The sequence below is a fragment of the Seriola dumerili genome, unplaced genomic scaffold, assembly GCF_002260705.1.
Source record: "Seriola dumerili isolate Sdu_G_001 unplaced genomic scaffold, Sdu_1.0 BDQW01000665.1, whole genome shotgun sequence".
Classification (NCBI taxonomy): Eukaryota; Metazoa; Chordata; class Actinopteri; order Carangiformes; family Carangidae; genus Seriola; species Seriola dumerili.
In genome coordinates, this window is record NW_019174920.1 from 1,622,606 (window position 1) to 1,642,060 (window position 19,455).

The 19,455-nt window shown below is 40.3% G+C and overlaps 1 protein-coding gene across 1 annotated transcript in view; it reads left to right on the forward strand.

Moving 5' to 3' along the window:
• rasgrp3 (RAS guanyl releasing protein 3) overlaps nucleotides 1-12,930 on the forward strand; it is a 36,626-nt gene extending 23,696 nt beyond the window's left edge. The window contains exons 13-17 of the mRNA XM_022765160.1: nucleotides 6,307-6,454; nucleotides 6,687-6,723; nucleotides 7,597-7,740; nucleotides 9,803-10,164; nucleotides 12,039-12,930. Coding sequence (XP_022620881.1) covers nucleotides 6,307-6,454; nucleotides 6,687-6,723; nucleotides 7,597-7,740; nucleotides 9,803-10,164; nucleotides 12,039-12,047 — 700 coding nt within the window. The 3' untranslated portion in view covers nucleotides 12,048-12,930. The remainder of the gene's footprint in view (nucleotides 1-6,306; nucleotides 6,455-6,686; nucleotides 6,724-7,596; nucleotides 7,741-9,802; nucleotides 10,165-12,038) is intronic.
• Nucleotides 12,931-19,455: the final 6,525 nt, after the last annotated feature.

The following is a 19,455-nucleotide window of genomic DNA, read 5'->3' on the forward strand; positions in this document are numbered from 1 at the left end:
CCTCACTGCTGTGCACCTGGAAAACGGTTCAAAAATCTTCAAAACTACACCATGGCTGCCCTATACCACACAAATCAATCAACAGAAAACCAGTGATTGGTTAACTTTACTTTTTAGACCTCATCAAGAAAACTGACTGAACTCAAATTTAACCTCATTTAAATTTTCATAAAACTGACAGTTCTCTAGAATCAAATGCAGGATAATGTGCTTTCCTACCAAACATCAACAAGTGTGGGTCTTTTTTTGTCCACAGTCCAAACATTTGTCCCCACTTTTGAGGTCTTTGTTCCATGCAAGTCTGCAGAGAGCCCTGAAAATAATATTAGATTGTTGAGATTTTTCAAAAATGTTTAACAACAATAAAAATGAGTGAATGGTGATGCTTTTCCTTCCCTACTTTTTGGATGATTCCATTCATTCTTGGAGGATGATATGGAGCACAACAGACTGTTGTTGAATCTGTTTAGACACATACGTCATTCCCAGACATTTGAGAGACAAATAGAGAGGTCAAATATAGTGTGTAAAAATGTGTAAGTCTGGCATCACCACATTTACAAACTGGCTCTCCTGGTCAGTCAGAACCCTCTCTGGTGCATTCACAGTGGTGATGGGAAAAAGTAAAATGAACCCTTGGACTTAATAACTGGTTGAACCTCCTTTGGCAGCAATAACCTCAACCAGGCGCTTTTAGTAGCTGCTGATCAGACCTGCTCAATGTTCAGGGGGATTTTGATCATTCTTCCTACAGAACTGCTTCAGCTCAGACATATTCTTCGGATGCCTTGTGTGCTCTTGAGGTCAATCCCACAGTATCTCAAATGGTTAAGGTCTGGATTTCTTTTATTGAAGCCATTCTGTAGTGGATTTACTTCAGTGTTTAGAGTCATTTCCTTCTGCATCAGCGCCTTGAAATCATCCTGTATGATTCCCTGATAAACTTGGGAATTCATTTTGTCCAGGTCCAGAGGCAGCAAAGCCCAAACCATTGATGCTTCCTCCACTGTACTCACACCATTGGATGATGTTTTCATGTTGGTATGTGGTGCCCTTTTTATGCTATATGTAGTGCTGCACGTTCCTCCTGAAAAAATTCAACTTTAGTTTCATTAGTCCATGAAATATTTTCTTAGTAGCGTTGTGGAATGTCAATCTGCTCTTTGGCAAACTTCAGGCGCACAGCAATCTTTTTGTTTGTTTTTTGGAGCAGCAGCAACTTTTTTGGAGAGATGTGTCCTGCCTATGGACACCCTGCCTGCTCAATGTTTTGCGATATAGTACACTTAGAACAAGAGATGTTGGTCAGTTCCAATGATTCCTTCAAGTCTTTTGCTGTCACTGTAGGGTTCTTCTTTACCTCATTGAAGAATCTGCGTTGTGCCTTTGGAGTCATCTTGGTATTGTGCCCACTTCTAAGGAGAGCAGCCGCAGAACTAAAATCATCTCCAATTTACAGAACAGTTTGTTCTTGAATGTGGACTGATGAAGATCTAAACTCTTTGAGTGACTTTGTAACCTTTTGCAGCTTCTTGTGAACAACAAACTCAAAAAAAGTTTGAGTCAGTGTCGCTAACCCCACATCCTTCATTATTAGACTGCAGGTGTGTTAATCCTAACTCCAATTATATTCACATACTTTTTCCAAACCTACACTGTGAATGTTTTGAATAATGTACATAAAATATGACTGCAATAGATTACAATAATGCCATGTAAAACAATCCCATGAATGCCAGCTGGGCCAAAGCCTCACGTAGTCCACACAGGATGTTTTCCAGGGGAAGTAGGCTGTCTGTAGACACACGTTTTCAGTTCAAAGTCTTTATCCAGGAAGTGTACGTGAGGCTGATGTAGGGCTCTGTCATGTTCAACTTGACCCAATTCCACTCTCTTCCTGCATGTCTCATACATTTTTGGAATAAGCGACTTGGGAAGAATAATTTCGTGATAGAAATCTGGTATCTTTGGTCCAATTTGTTTATCAGACTCACAAAAACCATCTCTGGTCACTGTGTTTATAGACATCTTGTCCTTAACCTGAACCAGTTATGGCCTCTGTTATTTCTTGGAAGCGTTCGGATGTTTTGTCAGGAGGAGTCACAGTCCTGTTGTTGCAATGATGGCCAAGAGTTTAGATTTACTGCTACTCAACGTTTGTGGTTTTGTACTCTGTGTTTTGTGTAATTCTTTATGTTGTGCAGCAGGTGGTGATGGAGGTTGGTTGTGTTTCCTCTGGAAGTTGCCACAACTGTTGTGCATGTTTTACACAGTAACTGTGTTTGTAACAGTTGTCTCTCCTGAATCCAAGATCATTTCAAACAGCAGAAAGTACTGTTCTTCTCTTCAACCACATTTTCAATGGTCTCTCCATCCTCTGCCATCACACCAATTAATCTGAGGGGGAGCCAGGTGTCATCTGATTGGCCAAATGTGGTGAATGCATTTTTCATGTGTTCAGGGCTCCCTCTGAAAGGTCAAAAGTTCACATGCTGAATGTGAATGTAAATAAAAAATATTTTAGTCCTTGATTCCAATGTCAGGCAGTCTCTTACAGTCTGTTTATCGCACATGTTCATGTCACGTTGGTGATAAATTTTATCAGTCAGCATTAATTAACAGTTCTAAAATAAGAACTGAAGATTGCCAGCATGAAGAGTTACACCATACAGACAAGACCACCAGTGGACATCCTACTCATAAGTTATAGCCATTTTTGTTAATGTGATTCTAATGGCCGCAATGTCACTTCCGTCTGGCTCACTTTGTTAAACGCAGGGGAACTTCTGACAACGAGACAAAGCTGATGAAGCCTTGAATGATTGGAAAACATCAACCTTTAAACTCTTAGAATAAAAACACAATAAACAGTTTTATTCCTGCATGTTTTGGACAGTACCAACATGTCATGAACTAGAATGGCCGCTTCGTGGTTGTCTGCCTCCACCACTCAGACTAGTTTCAGATTACATCTCTGTTTATGCAGAGTCATAGAAAACATGAACCATTTATGTGAAATGTAGTCATAACTGCTGAGTAAGTCTTGAGTAATGGCTAAAAAATGTTTTGTTAGGTTGTTAGGATAAACAGGGATGTAATCTGAAACAAGTCTGAGTGGTGGAGGCATACAACCTTGAGGCAGCAATGCTATTTTATATATTAATGCCTGGATGTCACAAAACAGCTGGTCACAGCTCAACCAGGACAATCTGAGCTTTAGTCATAGGTTCTGAAGCTTAGAGAGAGAAAAGTGCACAAAATTAAATCTTCCCCTAAATTTCCTAATTTTTAACCAGTTTTTGTTCCAGCTTTTATTTTACTCTAGTTTTATTATTATTGTTCTTCTATAGCTCTTTGAGCTGCACTAACCTGTTGAAAAAGTATAATACAAATAAAGTTTTATTGATTGACACCTTGACAACTGTAGAATGATTTTTGAAACTAATTATGTCCATAACCTCTGTGCTTTTCAGCTTTCCTTAGATCTTTATTACACAGAAGATGAGATTTATGAGCTGTCGTTGCTAAGGGAACCACGTAACCCCAAATCACTGGTAAGTTTCAGCTCTTTTATTTGTCATTTCTGGAGTGTCCAGTTTTGACAACCTTGATTCTGTACCATAAGACTTCTTCCACATACCAGTTTTTTTTTTTTTACCTGTGCTGTCATTTGGCACTGTGGAAGTGTGTGTATATTGTACAACTGTGCTTTTGGTGTAAGTCCTGTGTATGTGTGTCCTTCATAGCCTACCTCTCCAACGACGCCCACAAGTCCCTGGGCCACTGGACTGGGCCTCGGGGGTCACCACCAAACCAGACCCGTCTGTCGTCAATAAACACATCAGAAGGTGGTGGATGTGAGTATCTGAGATTACAGAAAACAACTCAGGACATGTTGCAGTGTCTATGAAATATTGTTGGAGCAAATCTGTTTCTTTTCTGGCTTTGGGAAGTCTGTGTTCAGGAATTATGACCATTACCACGATGGCTACATTTCTCAAGAGGACTTTGAGAGCATAGCTGCCAACTTTCCCTTTCTGGACTCCTTCTGTGTTCTGGACAAAGATCAGTGAGTTGGGAAGTTATTAATACATGTAATACAAATAATTACAGTAGCTGTATTTTTGTAAGCTACTAAATAGCTGCTTTCAACACCACATAACATTTCCAGTTGGAAGTAGGGATTTTCACTTACCACACATTCTTGGAGCCTGTGGCAACCACATACCGTCCAAATAGTCTCGGCACTATAAAGCCGCCTTTTTTCACACGCTTTGAACCCGTCCCATGGGTGCCTACTCAACGATGCGGCTAAAGTTATAGATTTTTACTGGCCAAAAGGCCTCCAGGGGCGCGTCTTAACGCGGAAGCGCAAAAAAGTGAGACAGAACAATGTGTGGGAAAGATTATGCGCCGAAGAAGAACGGTAGTTTTTGATTTTGATTTGAACTGGATAATGGAAAACACACGACGTGACAATATGCACTATGATGCGGCCTGTTTTAAGTTAAAGGCCCAAATCGTATGGCCGTCAAAGAGGGAATAGAAGCTATCTGACACGTTAAGGCTTGATATTGATGAATATCGATGGTGAGAACTTTGGAGCGCGCAGTTGGGAAGAACTGAGGTCAATGTAAATAAGACGGGCAGAAGCCGGCCCGTGTTGAGTGCCGTACAGGCAGGTGGAAAAAAAAGCACGTCTCTGAATTAAATCTTTAAGAAAAAATTCTTTCCGTGTAATGTATTTCTGTGTACGTTAAATATCTCATTGTTTACAACATGAAAACCTGCGGCTTATAGTCAAGTGCTTGGGTTATATATGTACAAAATTGTATTTTTTCTTGTAAAATTTTAGCTGGTGCCGGCTATATATGTGCAGCGTTGCGCTCAATAGTCCAGATTTACGGTAAAATATGTTTCGTCGTGTTTATAACCTTCATCGCCAAAAGTGATGCTAAACAGCCTCAGTTTACTAAAGCTACTGTTTTCTTAGATACTTGTAGTGTATTCTACTACTTTCAAAGTCTTGCTGTAGCTACTTACAATTAAAGAAGCTATTTGTAAGTTTAGCTATTGTGACATAGCTAACATTAACATTAGCAGCTGTTTACTTACCACTCTAGAAGAAGTTAAGCATCAAACATCATTCCTTTACTCAACATCAGCTGTCTCCAGAGGTTTCATCTAAAGTTAGCATGCTAACCAGCTAGCCCCAGCCCTGTCACACTGTTTCTTTCTGATACCTTTCTGATAATGACAATAATATGGCAGCAAACAACACCAACAGAGAGCCTGAGGATTACACTTTTAAATGTAATTGAGTAAATTGGGCACTATTGTACCTGTTTTCATACGGACACAGGATTGGATGTAACCAGGAAGAAAAAAAGAATAGCAGTAGAAGGAAACAAATTAGGTTTTATTTGAAACCATAAAATTCTAAATTAGAAGTGCATTTTTACAAAAACCAGGACAGTTCGTGTTCCGGGAAAGAATATTTTTTTTTCCGGGACAGTTGCTCCAAAAAGAGAAAATTGGAAGACGGAAAACTGGAACGTTTGGCAACCCTAGTTCAAGCTCAGTTCAACAACTAACAGTACAACTGTTAAAACCAAGGGCCTTATAAAGTCTTTGTGAAAAAAAAGTTACGTGTTGTCAAGGTTGCTAGGCAACAGGAGCCGTGCTTTGCAATAAAACAGTAAGGGCACAGCTGGTTACCCAAAGTGAAACTTGTCTGTAGGCCGGGCTGTTTCATTTTGGTCTGGCCTTCGTGGTCTACTCCAGCTACGAATAACCACACCTTTGTCTTCCAGAGGATGCGGCCCCTGAATTGGGACACAGCTACTGTAGCGTCCAGTCTGCTGCTCAGAGGATGTATTGATGCCTCTTGTATTGTAAACAATAGCTGAAACTCTGGACCACCACCACCTGCTCATGGCATGAAACCACATTTAGGCAGCAGAGAAAACGTTTAGATTAGCACTTTTTAGATTAGCGTGTAGCTAACTAACCAAACTTTCAAAGTAGCACCCCCTACACTGCAAATGAAATTGAGAATTGAATTAACTAATGTTGTTAAAATTAAAAGGTAATATATCTCATACCCTGCCTACCTCTGAGTTTAGAAACAGCTTGCACTGACAGTATCATACCTGATGTCTCCAACAAAGAGATTTATTTCTTTATTTTTTTATATACAGCTGTTAGCATTGATCTTGATGCATTAGCGTTGATGACTCTCTCCTCTCTTTTTGATGGTCCTCCTCTCCTTTATCTCCCGCCCTCTCTGTCTTCTCTTCCTCTCAGAGATGGATTGATCAGTAAGGATGAAATGATAGCATATTTCCTCCGGGCTAACCCTCTGCTCCAGCGTAAGATGGGACCAGGATTCATCCACAGTTTCCAGGAGATGACTTACCTGAAGCCCACCTTCTGTGAACACTGTGCTGGATTTGTGTGTATCTCTTTATGCCTCTTTAATGTTCCTGCATTGATAATGAACAGTGTGGTGTAACTGACTGGCCTTGAGCCAAACAGCTGCTCTGACACTGTGAACATGTCCTATATACAACATGAGCCAATCATGTTTGTTTTTAGCTGCTTTTCCTCATTATCTAATGTGTGTTGTATTTTTTGTCTGTGTGTGTGTCTTCTGTTCCCATGTCCTCACACGTCTGGACCTGCAGCTCTGGGGAATCATCAAACAGGGCTACAAGTGCAAAGGTACAGTTTCACTAGATTCTCCTCTGAAGGTCATTCAAACATTAAAACATAAACATGCAACATTTAACGCAACATTACCTGATAATTTATTTGTTTCATATGGTTTTCAACAAAGACAAAGTTAAAATCGAGTACTTACCTTCAAAGCATCTTTTCCACTCCTCACTGGAGAGTCATTAATAAAGTTATAATGCTGACACCAGGAAGTATGTTCTCAGTGTTTGTGTTATGGAGGCTTGAGGTTTTCACATCCAGAGGCTCAGCTTGTGAACAGGCAAGGCAAACAACTGCTTGGAGACCCAGGCTGTTAGGGGCCCCCAAGGGCTGACAAACTTTTCTCCACAGCAATGTCTGAAAATGTGGCTCCTCATCCCACATCTCAGTAGGAAACCTCCCTGAAGGGGCCCCGTTTAGAATGAAAACAATGGGGATTGGTGTTTGGACATCAGGTACGTCCATTGACAGCTCAATAACATCTTTGTCTGGCGGATGACTGATGGACTGAACGTGGCGCTGCTCTGTCTCACACACTGAACATTGTCGGTCCAGAGCTCCACATCAGAGCTCATTCACGGAGAAGTAGAGGAGATAAGATCTGTCCAGACAGTGTCTAGATATGTCTCCAGCTGGGTTTATGAGAAAAAGTAGCTACATTTTTAAAAGTCACCAAACAGACATGGCAGATACAAGTATCTGATTTTGAAACAGGACATAAATCACCTGACCAGGAAGTCAGGAAATTAAACCCTGTTGCCTGCACATTACTGCCATGACACTATAGGTTGTTACATGATATGACATTAGCTGCATGTGTAGAGGCTTGGAACACCTTTGGCCTGAATGTTTGCTGATGTGTCTTTATGTTCTCTGCAGACTGTGGTGTTAACTGTCACAAACAGTGTCGGGAGCTGCTGGTTCTGGCCTGCAGGAAGCTGATCCGCTCCGGCTCTGTGGGCAGTGTTTCCCCTGCAAGACTGACTCACAGCTCACTGCCCAGCAGCCCTGCACTGCCCACCTGTAAAGGTCATTTTCAGTCAGTTACTAAACGTGTTGAACAAAGCACCACAAACTACATGAATAATGTACTTATAAAGGGTTTATGCGTTACACATGTTGCCATGTAACAGCTGTTTACTTACCTTCAGAGCTTCAGTCATCGTTGTGTTTTCAAGTGGTGTTGGGCCTATGCTCTGCCTCATCAGTGGGACACCATATGTTTTACCTTCGGTTGTCTATGAATTTATTGGCTATCATAAATTGAGAAAATATTAATTTTAAAAATATTTATATTAAATAATAACTTTTAAATGAATTAAAGTCCTCGGGGCACCAGCCTAAAAAACATAGGCAAAATAGCCAATATTGGTTCAGTCTAAATGTATTGCTATTAATCTGGAACTTAATTAACTTAATAACTATAACCAAATTACCATGTCAACAGTAAATTAAAGTTGAAGGATTGGTAAAGTAGAGGTTGGCAATACTCACACATGTGCAACAGTAAACACACCAGTAGTGTGAACAGTGAGGAACTGTGGGGAAGTGAGAAACATATGGTCTGCATCACCTTGAATGGACTGAGTCCCAACAGAGGTTATAATGCGGTATTGAAAAGTGACGAGATGGGCCAATCAGACTGCGGCTAGCTGGTTAGCATGCTAACTTCAGTCGAAGAAAAGACGTGATAGAGACAAGAGTTAACATTGGTGTTTGTTTCCACCTCTGGAGACAGCTGTTGGTGAGTAGAGGAATGAAATTTGATGCTGAACTCACAACGTTTCTTCTACACTGGTAAATAAACAGTTGCAAATGCTAACGTTAGCTATGTAGCAATAGCAAAACTTACAAATAGCTCCTTTTAATGCACTGTAGTTTACCAGAACAGACCTTTGACTAATGGAAGCAGTGCTGCACTGATAAATATCCTCAAGGGAAGTCACATGAGTCAGAGTCGATTGGGGCTGAAGACTACAACTAAACATGACACACTATTCGACTAAACTGTCTGTGGTTGTTTTGCATTATGGGTAATGTAGGCATCAGGTTGTGACAAGACAACAGAATGTATGGAATAAAAAGACAACTCTGGTTCTGTGGCATGAATTTTAATGTTCTGTTTAAAACAATCATAACTTTTGAAATAAGATACATGGTAAAATATGGACAACACATACAAATAAAATAAAAGGAAATAGTTGAATTGGTGGATGTAGTATTTTCCATATAAGATAAAGAGATTTTTCTAAATCGATATCATTCTTCTCATAAAAATATAATGTCTCTTTTTTTACTAAATGAATAGTTGAACCAGTCAGCTATTCTATATCTAACCAAAACAATTAAATAGATAGGCATTCATAAAATAAATGACAAATACTCTCAGTTTTGTAATTGCAAAATACACATTTTTGTGAATATCGTCTCTGAATCTTGAAAGTACCTTGTTTACAGGATAAATCAAGTGTTTTTTAATATTTTCAAATCTAAAGTTCCAAAACAGTTTTGCAGGAGGAGTTATGAACCCCTGGCAAAGTCTCCTAATATGACTATTATTACGTTTTTTGTCTGTGAAGCATTTACCATCAGAAAGGCAGCTCTGCTGCTCATTTGGTTCTCAATATTTTTACACACAACTTAGAAAATTAGTGGCAACTCGTTTAACCCACTGTCAGTCAGGCAGAACCTAAAGAAAGTTTCTTCTTGGGGCACCTTGCTGGATCACCTGATAGAGCGCGTATCAGTCCTTACCGCAGCGGCCTGGGTTCAAATCTGACCCACGGCCCTTTGCTGCATGTCATCCCCTCTCTCTCTCACCCCAAACCTTCCTGTCTCTCTCACTGCTAAAGGCATAAAAAGCCCCAAAAGAATAACTTTAAAAAAACAAAAATGCAAAACAAAGTGTTTTCTTAATTTTTTTTTTTTAAATGACATTCATGTTTAACAGACCAATATTTTGTGCGGTCAGTGTCTGAAGGGAGACATGGCCGCTTCCCAGTTTATATTAACTTACAGATAACTATTACACCAGGATGTTAACCATACGATAACTGTGTGTAATCTTCTGTGTTCACTCCTTCAGATGAGGATGAGGTGTTTGAGTTCCCAGCCGTCACATCAGCAGGTCCAGTTGTGGACCCCCAGTCCATCACCCTGATGACTGGTTCGGCCCAGAGAATCTCAGTCCGTTTGCAGAGGGCCACCACCAGCCAGGCCACCCAGACCGAGCCCCTGTGGCCTGAGCACAGCTGGGGGGCCACAGACGGCGGCTCCCACACCTTCCCCAAAATGAAATACAGGACTCACAGGAAGATGTCTAAAAATAAAGGTTTTGCCTTCTGGGAAAACCAGAATGAGCAGCACCAGGTGGTTTCCTCTCGGTGCAGCCTGGAGTCTCAGAAGACACTGGATGTCCAGAACGGGATCACACTCAGAGGAGGGGAGGTAAGGGAGAAGCTGGCTGTAGATCTTTATTTAGATATGATGTTTAACATTAATAAAACATCACTTTGTTCATCTAGAGACAACATTAATCTGACAGAGAGGAGTAATCACTTACTTCAAACATGAGAATGAAGATCCAGGAAGCATACCAGACCACAGGTTTGAAGGTTTATAAGAAACAGTGTACAGTAGTATAGTACAAGGTATAACAACTCAAGTTATCATAGTGGTAGTTATTTAATCTGTCATTTTTGAAGGGGTCAGTCCGAACATGCCCTTAGTTTTGATAAACAAAGCTTTTAAATAGTGAGCAGTTACCACAAAATCTGCTGCCCTACCACATCTAAAGCCAAAAGTTTCCACCGCAGGAACTTTCCCCAGGATCCAGGAACCTTTTGAGGAACTATGGGTCTAAATTTAGTTTCTCCTCTTCCCTGCAGCTCCCGAGCAGCCAGGAAACCAGAGCAGCTCAATAGATCGACCCCAAAAAAGTCCCTGGTCGGGGGATAGTACTTTCCAAACGTTCAGGAACTTTGGGGGTGTGGTCTAGTGCTGAAGATTTCTTACTGGTCGAGTACTCACTGCATTTTATTTCACCCGCCATGTTTAAAAGCCTGCAGCAACGAGTGAGCAAGCATTGAACAAGCACACATTTTCCACAAACAGGTCCGGGAGAAGGTGAAAAAACTGACACAGGACTTCAATAAAATAAAGGACCACCCCAAACTAAAAGTTCCAGGTAGTTTTTGGTCAAAACACGGCTTAAACTTTTAAAGCTGCAGTTCCTCTGATCACCACCAGAAATTTAATTTCTTCAAATGTGGAGATTTATGAGAATCCCTCATCACATGATAGGATATTTAGGTTTAAAGAGAAGTATAGCAGGGTCCAATCAGTTCTGACCCCACATGAACAAAATCCTTCTGCCAGTAAGGTGCCCTGAATGTGTGGGAAGTGGGAATGGAACAGCGCTCTCCTGTGTCATATTCATCCATCCACCACAACCTCCTCCTGACGTGGACTTTGTCTCTCTTTATACTACGTCACCGCACTTTTCCCTTTGCTCCTGTCATCATTACTACGACCACTAGATGTTGCCTAGCAACAAAACTTAACTATGGGTCATAATGACACAGACAGACAGTCTCAAGTGTTGACTTTAGTCATATAGTATGTAGTAGGTTAGTTACTGATGCATTTCTTGTCAACAGTTCCATTTAAATGTTTTTTTGGCCCGACTGCAACAGTGGAACCAGCCCTATAATCTGGATTGTCTCTAAATGACTGATGGACTGGCTCATGATGTTTCCACCACTGGTCAGCAGAATGCCGAGCCACAGTCTATGGAGCTGCTCTGGTGTCCTGGCTGCTCGGGAGCTACAGGAAGAGGAAGAACGCTTCCAATACACTGAGCCTCGCCTCCATGACAGCAAATACACTACTTTCATTTCATGTATCATTATAACTAAAGGAGGCAGAGGAATAACTAAACATAAAACAGAGAGAGTAGGAGAGAGGGAGGGAGAGAGAGAAGAAATTGTTGGACTGAAGCTGAAATGAACTGCCTACTGTTTATTTGATTTATTTATTGTGTTATCAGGGACAGTGCACATTAGTAGACACTGCTGTGTCAGAGTTAACCAACCGTTAATTTACCATATGGAGCCTCTGGACAGATGCTCCTGTACAGAGATGGGAGATAAACATGCAGAGCAGTAATAAAGAAAATGTCAGTAAAGATCATATGCAGGCTACTATATAAGACATCATTGTTCAGTATGATGTCAGACATTAACCTAAACACAATGAAACCAGCACTACAATCAGGACATGTAAGATCCATGGTTCCATTACATTTCTTCTCTCCCCTCCAGGACAGCTGACTTGGTGAGGACCAGCCCCGTGGGTCCAGAAAACCCCTGGCAGCAGGAATCAGGAAGCTCTTCTCTCTGGGGGAGATGCTGGGCTGCCTGAAGCCCCCCCTGAAGTTATCATGTCCTCTCTAGACGTCAGCACAGACAACTACACGATCAGGAAGAGGAGCTCAGTGGACACTGGACTGACACCTACTGTGAATCAATGACATGTCCATCCTGAGGATCACTGAGGATGTAATTCAGTGTGGGTTTAGGTCCAGGGTGTACATTAAATCAGCACTTGAAAAAGTGTGACATATTGTGAACTTCACAGAGTGTGGAACGGGTTCAGTCCAGTGGATCATTGCTGGCCAGTTACTTTACAACAGCTCAGGTGCAGACTGAGAAAGACAAATCCAGGAGCAAAAACTGTCTATGTCTGATCTGAGGACAACTACACGTTCTAATGATTAGAAGGAGCCTGTTGCATATAGGGAGTGTGGAGATGTTTGTATGTGGAGCTGCAAATAAAGGGAAAGTCAAGCTGAAAGTGAATGTTAAGGGCATCCAACCAACAGTCAGACAAGGACACTGGTGATGAACAATTCTGCAGAGAGAGTTATATCACTTCTAGTCTTTAATTACTGAACATTTTTTACTGTCACATGAATTTTCTATGCCACATTAAAATCAAATACAGGTGTCTAATGTTGGGGACACACTGCCTGTGTTGCGTGAGCGTGGCAGCTGCTTTGCTGAACTGCTGCAGCTTGAACATGTGTGTGCTCACACCGTGTATGTGTCTGCTGCATCACCACATAGCTTTCAGGTTACTTGAATGTTGGATTTCTTTTCATTATAAGTTCATTTCTGATTTATTTTTTGACGGAAAACATCGGTAAAATGTCTCTGTCTCCACATGCAGCTGCTACAATGGTTAAAAAATATATATTTTTCATGTCTGTTTTATATTCATTCAGCTTAGACATAGAAACTATAGTGGAATGTGTCAGTTTTATGTGATGTTGCTGGTTTGATATAAAAATGACATCAACACCCTAATTCAGGGGCCACATCCTTCGTAGCCGCTGTAGACCACAAAGGCCGAACTGAAATGAGACGTTCAGGTCTACAAAGGATTTTCACTTTGCATCATCAGGCATGAGTGGGTCCTGTTGCTTAGCAACCTTGACGACACGTAACTTTTTTTCACAAAGACTTGGTTTTAACAGTTGTACCGTTAGCTGTTGAACTGAGCAGAAACCCAATACTAACATTTAACAGTGCAGTCCTCAGGCTCTCTGTCAGTGTTGTTTGCTTTCTTTACCCACGTGCAAGGAATCTTGGGATATGTTGGGCCAAGAAGTATGCACCTGTTGGAGCCTTCATTGTCCAGGAAAAGGACACCTTTGACCCTTTGAAATGGGACAGTTTAGTAGCACCACTTTGACACAATTGGTCTTCAAATGCAGCCTCTGAAGGATGTGGCCCTTGAATTGGGACACAGCTAGAGAAACCAAATTCTGCAAGGCTGGATGGTGGGTCCAAGTAGGTGGAGCTTGGTGAGCAACTGAGTGACTGCTTTGTATATATTTTTTCCTTTATAATATAGGCCTATGGACCTATAACAACAAATCACAGGTGTGCTCACTTTTGTTGCATTGAGGTACATTGGTGTCTGTGCTTTCATTGTAGTCAATCTAACCTGATGGTTTTAAATTAAACCACCCTACACTTCAACTTAAGAGTTATTGTAAGACGCTAACCCACCATCATCATTTTAGTGATGTGCATGTGCTCAGTGTTGGTGTATACTGCCTGTAGAGAGACCACGGACATCTGATGATGTCACGGTCTTGTAAGATAAATCCCACTGTAGGAAATGTCTGGTCTCGTTCACACAGATGTAGAAGTCTAGTAAATTACACTGTCTTAAATACTGCAGATTGCATTTATATGCTGTACATTTTATTTTTACAATGTTTTTTTAATAATTCTATTTTGAAAATAAATGCAAATAAACTTTACAGTATAGATAAATACAAAGTAGACACACTTGAGATATGAGATTTGAATTTATATTATATTTGTATACAATATTAATATATTTGTCATTTATATAAACTATTTGGACAGTTACATATGTTTTGTTCTTTGGGATCTGAGCTTCAATTTTAAATAAAATAATAGATACTACATTAAAGAGCCATGTCTGAGCTTTAATATGAGCAGGTTTACATCTGATATAACCCTTTAATACACTAAACACTAAACTTTTGAGTTAAGGGGCTCAAAAGTACAAAGGAAGTCAAACAGAATCATCATATTTGATATTTAATGGAAAAAACTTTTTAATAAATATTTTTTTAATTGGCTTGGTTGTGTGTGTTTTCCCTCTTTGTGATGCAGCCTGATTAGTAAAGCAAATAAAACAAGTGAATCTAATTAGTGTCTCCAGCAAAACAGCAGTCAATAAAAATCAAGTCAAATGGGGAAAAAAACTGATCAAAGTAGAAGATTCATTTTTGTGAAGTTTGTTGATGTTAAAGATGTTGATCTTAAAGCTGAAAGTCTGGATAACTGGATTGACTGTAGCTTGAAGATTGAATAACAGTGCTATTATTTTAAGCAAATGAGTTGAGAGACTCATCATCTGTGCCCTGTGAGAGATTTTTCTCAAAAGCAAGGGGTGGGGAGTTGTGCTTTTTCCCTCTCTGTCTCACAGTGAATTGATATGGGAGCAAGGGGAGCATCTTACTTTGACTGAGCCGTTTAAGCAGGTGCGTCCAGTAGAGGAGATAGAAAGTGTGGCACATGGTTATTTCCTTGAGGATGGACCATTGGTGAGAGAATGGTTGCATAAAGGTGACAAGCCTACAGACTACATAAAAACCTGTCACAGTTGTCAGCTTACAGGAAACCCCAATCAGTCCATCAAACCTGCTCCTTTGCATCCCACTTCAGCAGATGGTCAACCTTTTGAGCATTTGCTAATTGACTGTGTTGGCCCACTGCCCAAGTCCAAATCTGGTAGTATGTATCTTTTCACTGTGATGTGTCAAACTACCAGATATCCTGCTGCTTACCCCTTGCGTCTGACCACCAAATCTATCTTGAACGCCTTAACCCGGTTAATTTCTGTCTTCGGCATTCCCGAGGTCATCCAAAGGGATCAGGGAATCAATTTTACCTCAGGCATGTTGCAGACATTTTGAAAGCCCTTCTTATCAAACATGCCCAGTTTTATGTAATATTCAATTATCATTTGACTTCAATCCAGCTGTTAATTAGTTGATTAGTATTTAGTTTGTATCATCAATTTCTGATTATGTATTGTTAGCACTGCAGAAACCATGGTTTTGGATGGACAATTAAATCTCAAAATATGCAATCTTTGTCAGTGTCTCTTTAATTTGAGAACCTAAGGCGGTCAGCTTAGTCTCCTGAACCTAACAAAAGATAACTCTTCAATAGGTCCATACTCAGATTTGAGCTATTTGGTTTCTACTCCTGACAGGCAGAGGTCCACCCAGGTATGCCATGTAAATCTGCTAAAACCCTATTTTTCTTGTTGCAGGGGGTTGGAATCTGCAGGGACAATAAAGCCAGTGGCCCTGATGGTTTCGGTGGGTACAGAGTCATCACCATCTTTGGGGGAGGAAGGTGGTGAAGAGTGCACTGCCCCAGATGACTATTATGCTCAGGAATTTGGACAAGGTGTTGTGTCATTTGCCTGACGTTAGGAAGACGAACCTCACTATATCTTTTCCATCTTTGCTTTCAGATACTCCTTCTCAAACCTCATCTCATACAGCATGACATTAATGTAGGGGGATCCTGCACCAATTCAAAAGAGATTCTACGGTGTTTCTCAAGAAACACAACACTGCAGAACCTTCGTGCTCTAGCTAGGTGTCCCCTTATGTTTTGATGAAGCCAGACCAAACTTTTAGCTCATACACAGATAATCCCAAAGTAAATAAAATGATCCACTTCCCCGCAAGGAGGATTGTCTTGATCAGGTGGGCACTGTGAAATTTGTAAGCAAGTTTGACCTTTTGAAGGGTTACTGTCAAAACAAGCTCAAGACATTGCAGCATTCTTAACCCCCACAGGCCTTTATTCCTATGAGGTAATGTCATTTGGGTTGTGAAATGCATCAGCTATTTTTCAACGGGTGATGAGTAAAGTATTGGTGGGATTTGAGGGGATGTGCAGTGTATATAGATGATGTTGTCATCTATAGCGAGAGTTGGGAAGAGCAAAAAAGAAAGAAAAAAACAAATAAGTTCATACTTTGTGGTCGGAGATTGGAAGAGGGTTTTGCACCTTTCTACCCTGTTGATTTTCAAGGTCAAGTTTGACTCACTGGTTCCCTCACTGTCACCTCTCATTACCCATAGAAATTCCAAAGTCACAATTCAAAGAGTGGAACAAAAAAATCTCTCGCTTCATCTGGGGGGGCAAGAGGCCGAGGATAAAGTTTTACAACCCTCCAGATCCCCAAAGATAAAAGTGGGCTAGCTTTACCAAACCTGTTAAAATATTATATGCAGCACAAATTCAGCCCCTGGTGTACTGGTGTGATCCTATGTATATTGCAAGGTGGAAAGATATTGAATTAAAAACAGAGAGGTGTCATGTACAAAGTATGATAGCAAACAGGGACATGTTCAAGAAGTGTGAGGAAATGCTTGAACCAATCACTAGACTCACTCTGGAAATCTGGTTCACAGTGATTAGGAAATACAATCTGGAGAAGGAAAACAAAATTTTAACTTGGGTGGCCTATGACTCTAAATTTAAACCAGGGGTGACAGATAGCAATTTTAAACAATGGATAAATAAGGGAATTACAGCACTGTGCACATTAATTGATGGAGGCAAAATTAAGAACTTTCTAAATTTGAAGAGAGAATGCGACTTGGAGGTTAATGATCATTTTAGGTACCTCCAGGTAGTGTTGTTTTTGGCGGCCTGTTTTAATTTTAGTTTTAGTCTAGTCTTTGTGTCAAGCTGTCATTTTAGTTTTTATTAGTTTTAGTCACGTTCATACTCTTTTTAGTCTAGTCAAGTTTTAGTCGACTAAAAGTCTGAGCATTTTAGTCTTATTTTAGTCAGAATCATCCATGACTATTTTAGTCTAGTTTTAGTCGACGAAAACTGATGACATTTTAGTCTAGTTTTAGTCAATGAAAATGTTATTTTAGTCTCTTTCTAGTAATGCAATTCTATTTAACCCAGTATAGTATAAGTACCTAGTAGTATAGACAAAACCAAAATTTTCTTTTAGCCAAACCCATTTCACAGTTCAAACAAGGTTATCTTATTATTATATTATTGTTACCTTATAGACTCAAGAATACATCCATTCCAGACACACAAGACGCTCTGATTTGAATTTACAACATATTTATTTTACCAACCAAACGTGTTTTCCTGTGATTTTGTGGTCGCATTTCTCCCCATCTTTTTCCACAACACATTCTGGGTTTTTTTCCACCTCTATGTAATGAAAGTGTGTCCAAATGTCATTTCGTCTTTTTCTTCCAAAGAAGAACCCCGACTGGCTGCCGGCCATCGGTCCTTTTCTCTGTCGCGTTATGATTCTGAAATTGTCGTTCAACCGCAGCTGCAACTTCTAAATGCCGCCCGCGAGTGGGGATTGAGGAAGTGACGTCGCATGCGTCGGCGCAGTGCGACCTGATGATGTGAGACACAGGAAACAGAAATACTGCAAAATAATAATAACTCGACTAAACGAGTCGAAATGACGTTATAACATTTCGTCTCGTCTCGTTTTAGTCAACGAAAATGAAGAGACATTTTAGCAGAGTTTTTATTTTGTAAACCAAATTTAGTCTCGTTTTTATTCGTCAACAATATTGCATTATATATTTAATTATAGTTATCGTCACATGACCAGCATTTACGTTGCGTCTCGTCTCGTTTTCGTCACGTGATAAAGGTTCGTTGACGAAGATATTTAGTCATAATTTTCGTTGACGAAAGCAACACTACCTCCAGGTCAGGGACTTCTTTGAGAAGGAAATAAAACCAGATCTTCCCCAGGAGTTGAATAAAGTGATTGTGACAATGTGTAATGCATATAAAAACAATACAGGTAGAGTGATATCAGCATTGTACCAGGGACTAGAAAAGAACAGGGGGACCACTACACTGTACATTAGAGACAGATGGATAAAAGAAAGTAAAATACAACTAACTGAAGAGGAATGGTTTAACATCTGTGATACTCAGCGAACCACTACCAGCTCCAGGATGTGGAAAGAATTTTGCTGGAAAAATAAACGGTAACCAGGTTTTTCATCACTCCTAAGACAAAAGGCAAGTTTACATCTGTACAGCAAACATGCTGGAGAAGGTGTGGGGAGCTAAATGTAGGACACACTCACATTTTCTGGGAATGTATTAGACTGAGAAAGTACTGGAATGATGTATGGATGGAATTGAAAACTATACTGGGGTATGAACTACAAATCTCATATAAAGTTTTGTACCTGTGTAATTTGACAAGTGAAAATGTTCAATGTGAAGATAGATATCTGGTTAAGATTCTGTTAGCTGCGACCAAAAAGGTAGTCACGAGAAGTGGTGCAGAGAGGTACCTCCCACTTTGAGGAACTGGTTGGACATTGTGGAGGAGATATTTGATATGGAAAGACTCACACATATACTGAGACTCCCAACAAGTTAAATTCAACACGAAGTGGGACAAATGGACAACATATAAGTCTCACAACAGAGACACCACTAGAGACTCTGAATGAAAACAGAGGAGCATAGATAGTGCATCAAGAAGCCGTATTACCCACGGACACTGTCAATGTCTGTTTGTGTTCTGTGTTTAAAATTAATAAAATTTGAGTATTAAAAAACAAAAAACAAAAAAAAAACACATTCAACAAACCAGAGACTTCAGGACCAGGGAACAGGAAATGACATTTTTTGGGTTTCAGGAATCATTCCTGCAGAACTCCGTCAGGTCTTTTGACCAAGGAAGTTCACTTGAAGTTGACACCACCTCATCTGGGAGGACTCTGTACTTGAAGTTGTGTCTAACATCAGGAACACACAGCCTGCATTGCGTGTGTGTGGTGGCTGCCATCACCAAGCTGCTGCGGAGAATCATGCATGTGTGTTCACACCAGCTGCATTGCTGCTACTCCATCTCTCGACATGGAGCTCACAGGCTACTTAATGTTGGATTTCTTTTCATTATAAATTCATTTGATTTATTTTTTTTGACAAAACTTCAAAAAGGTCAAACTGTTTTTGCTGTGAGATGCGTCATGTGAAAAATAGACGAGGCGCCAAATATGTCAATCATGCGACGCAGCCATGAGGTGTGTCACACCGGCAGTGTGTCCTCTCTAACCTGTTAACATGGCTGCCTAAAAGAAAACCAAGAAGT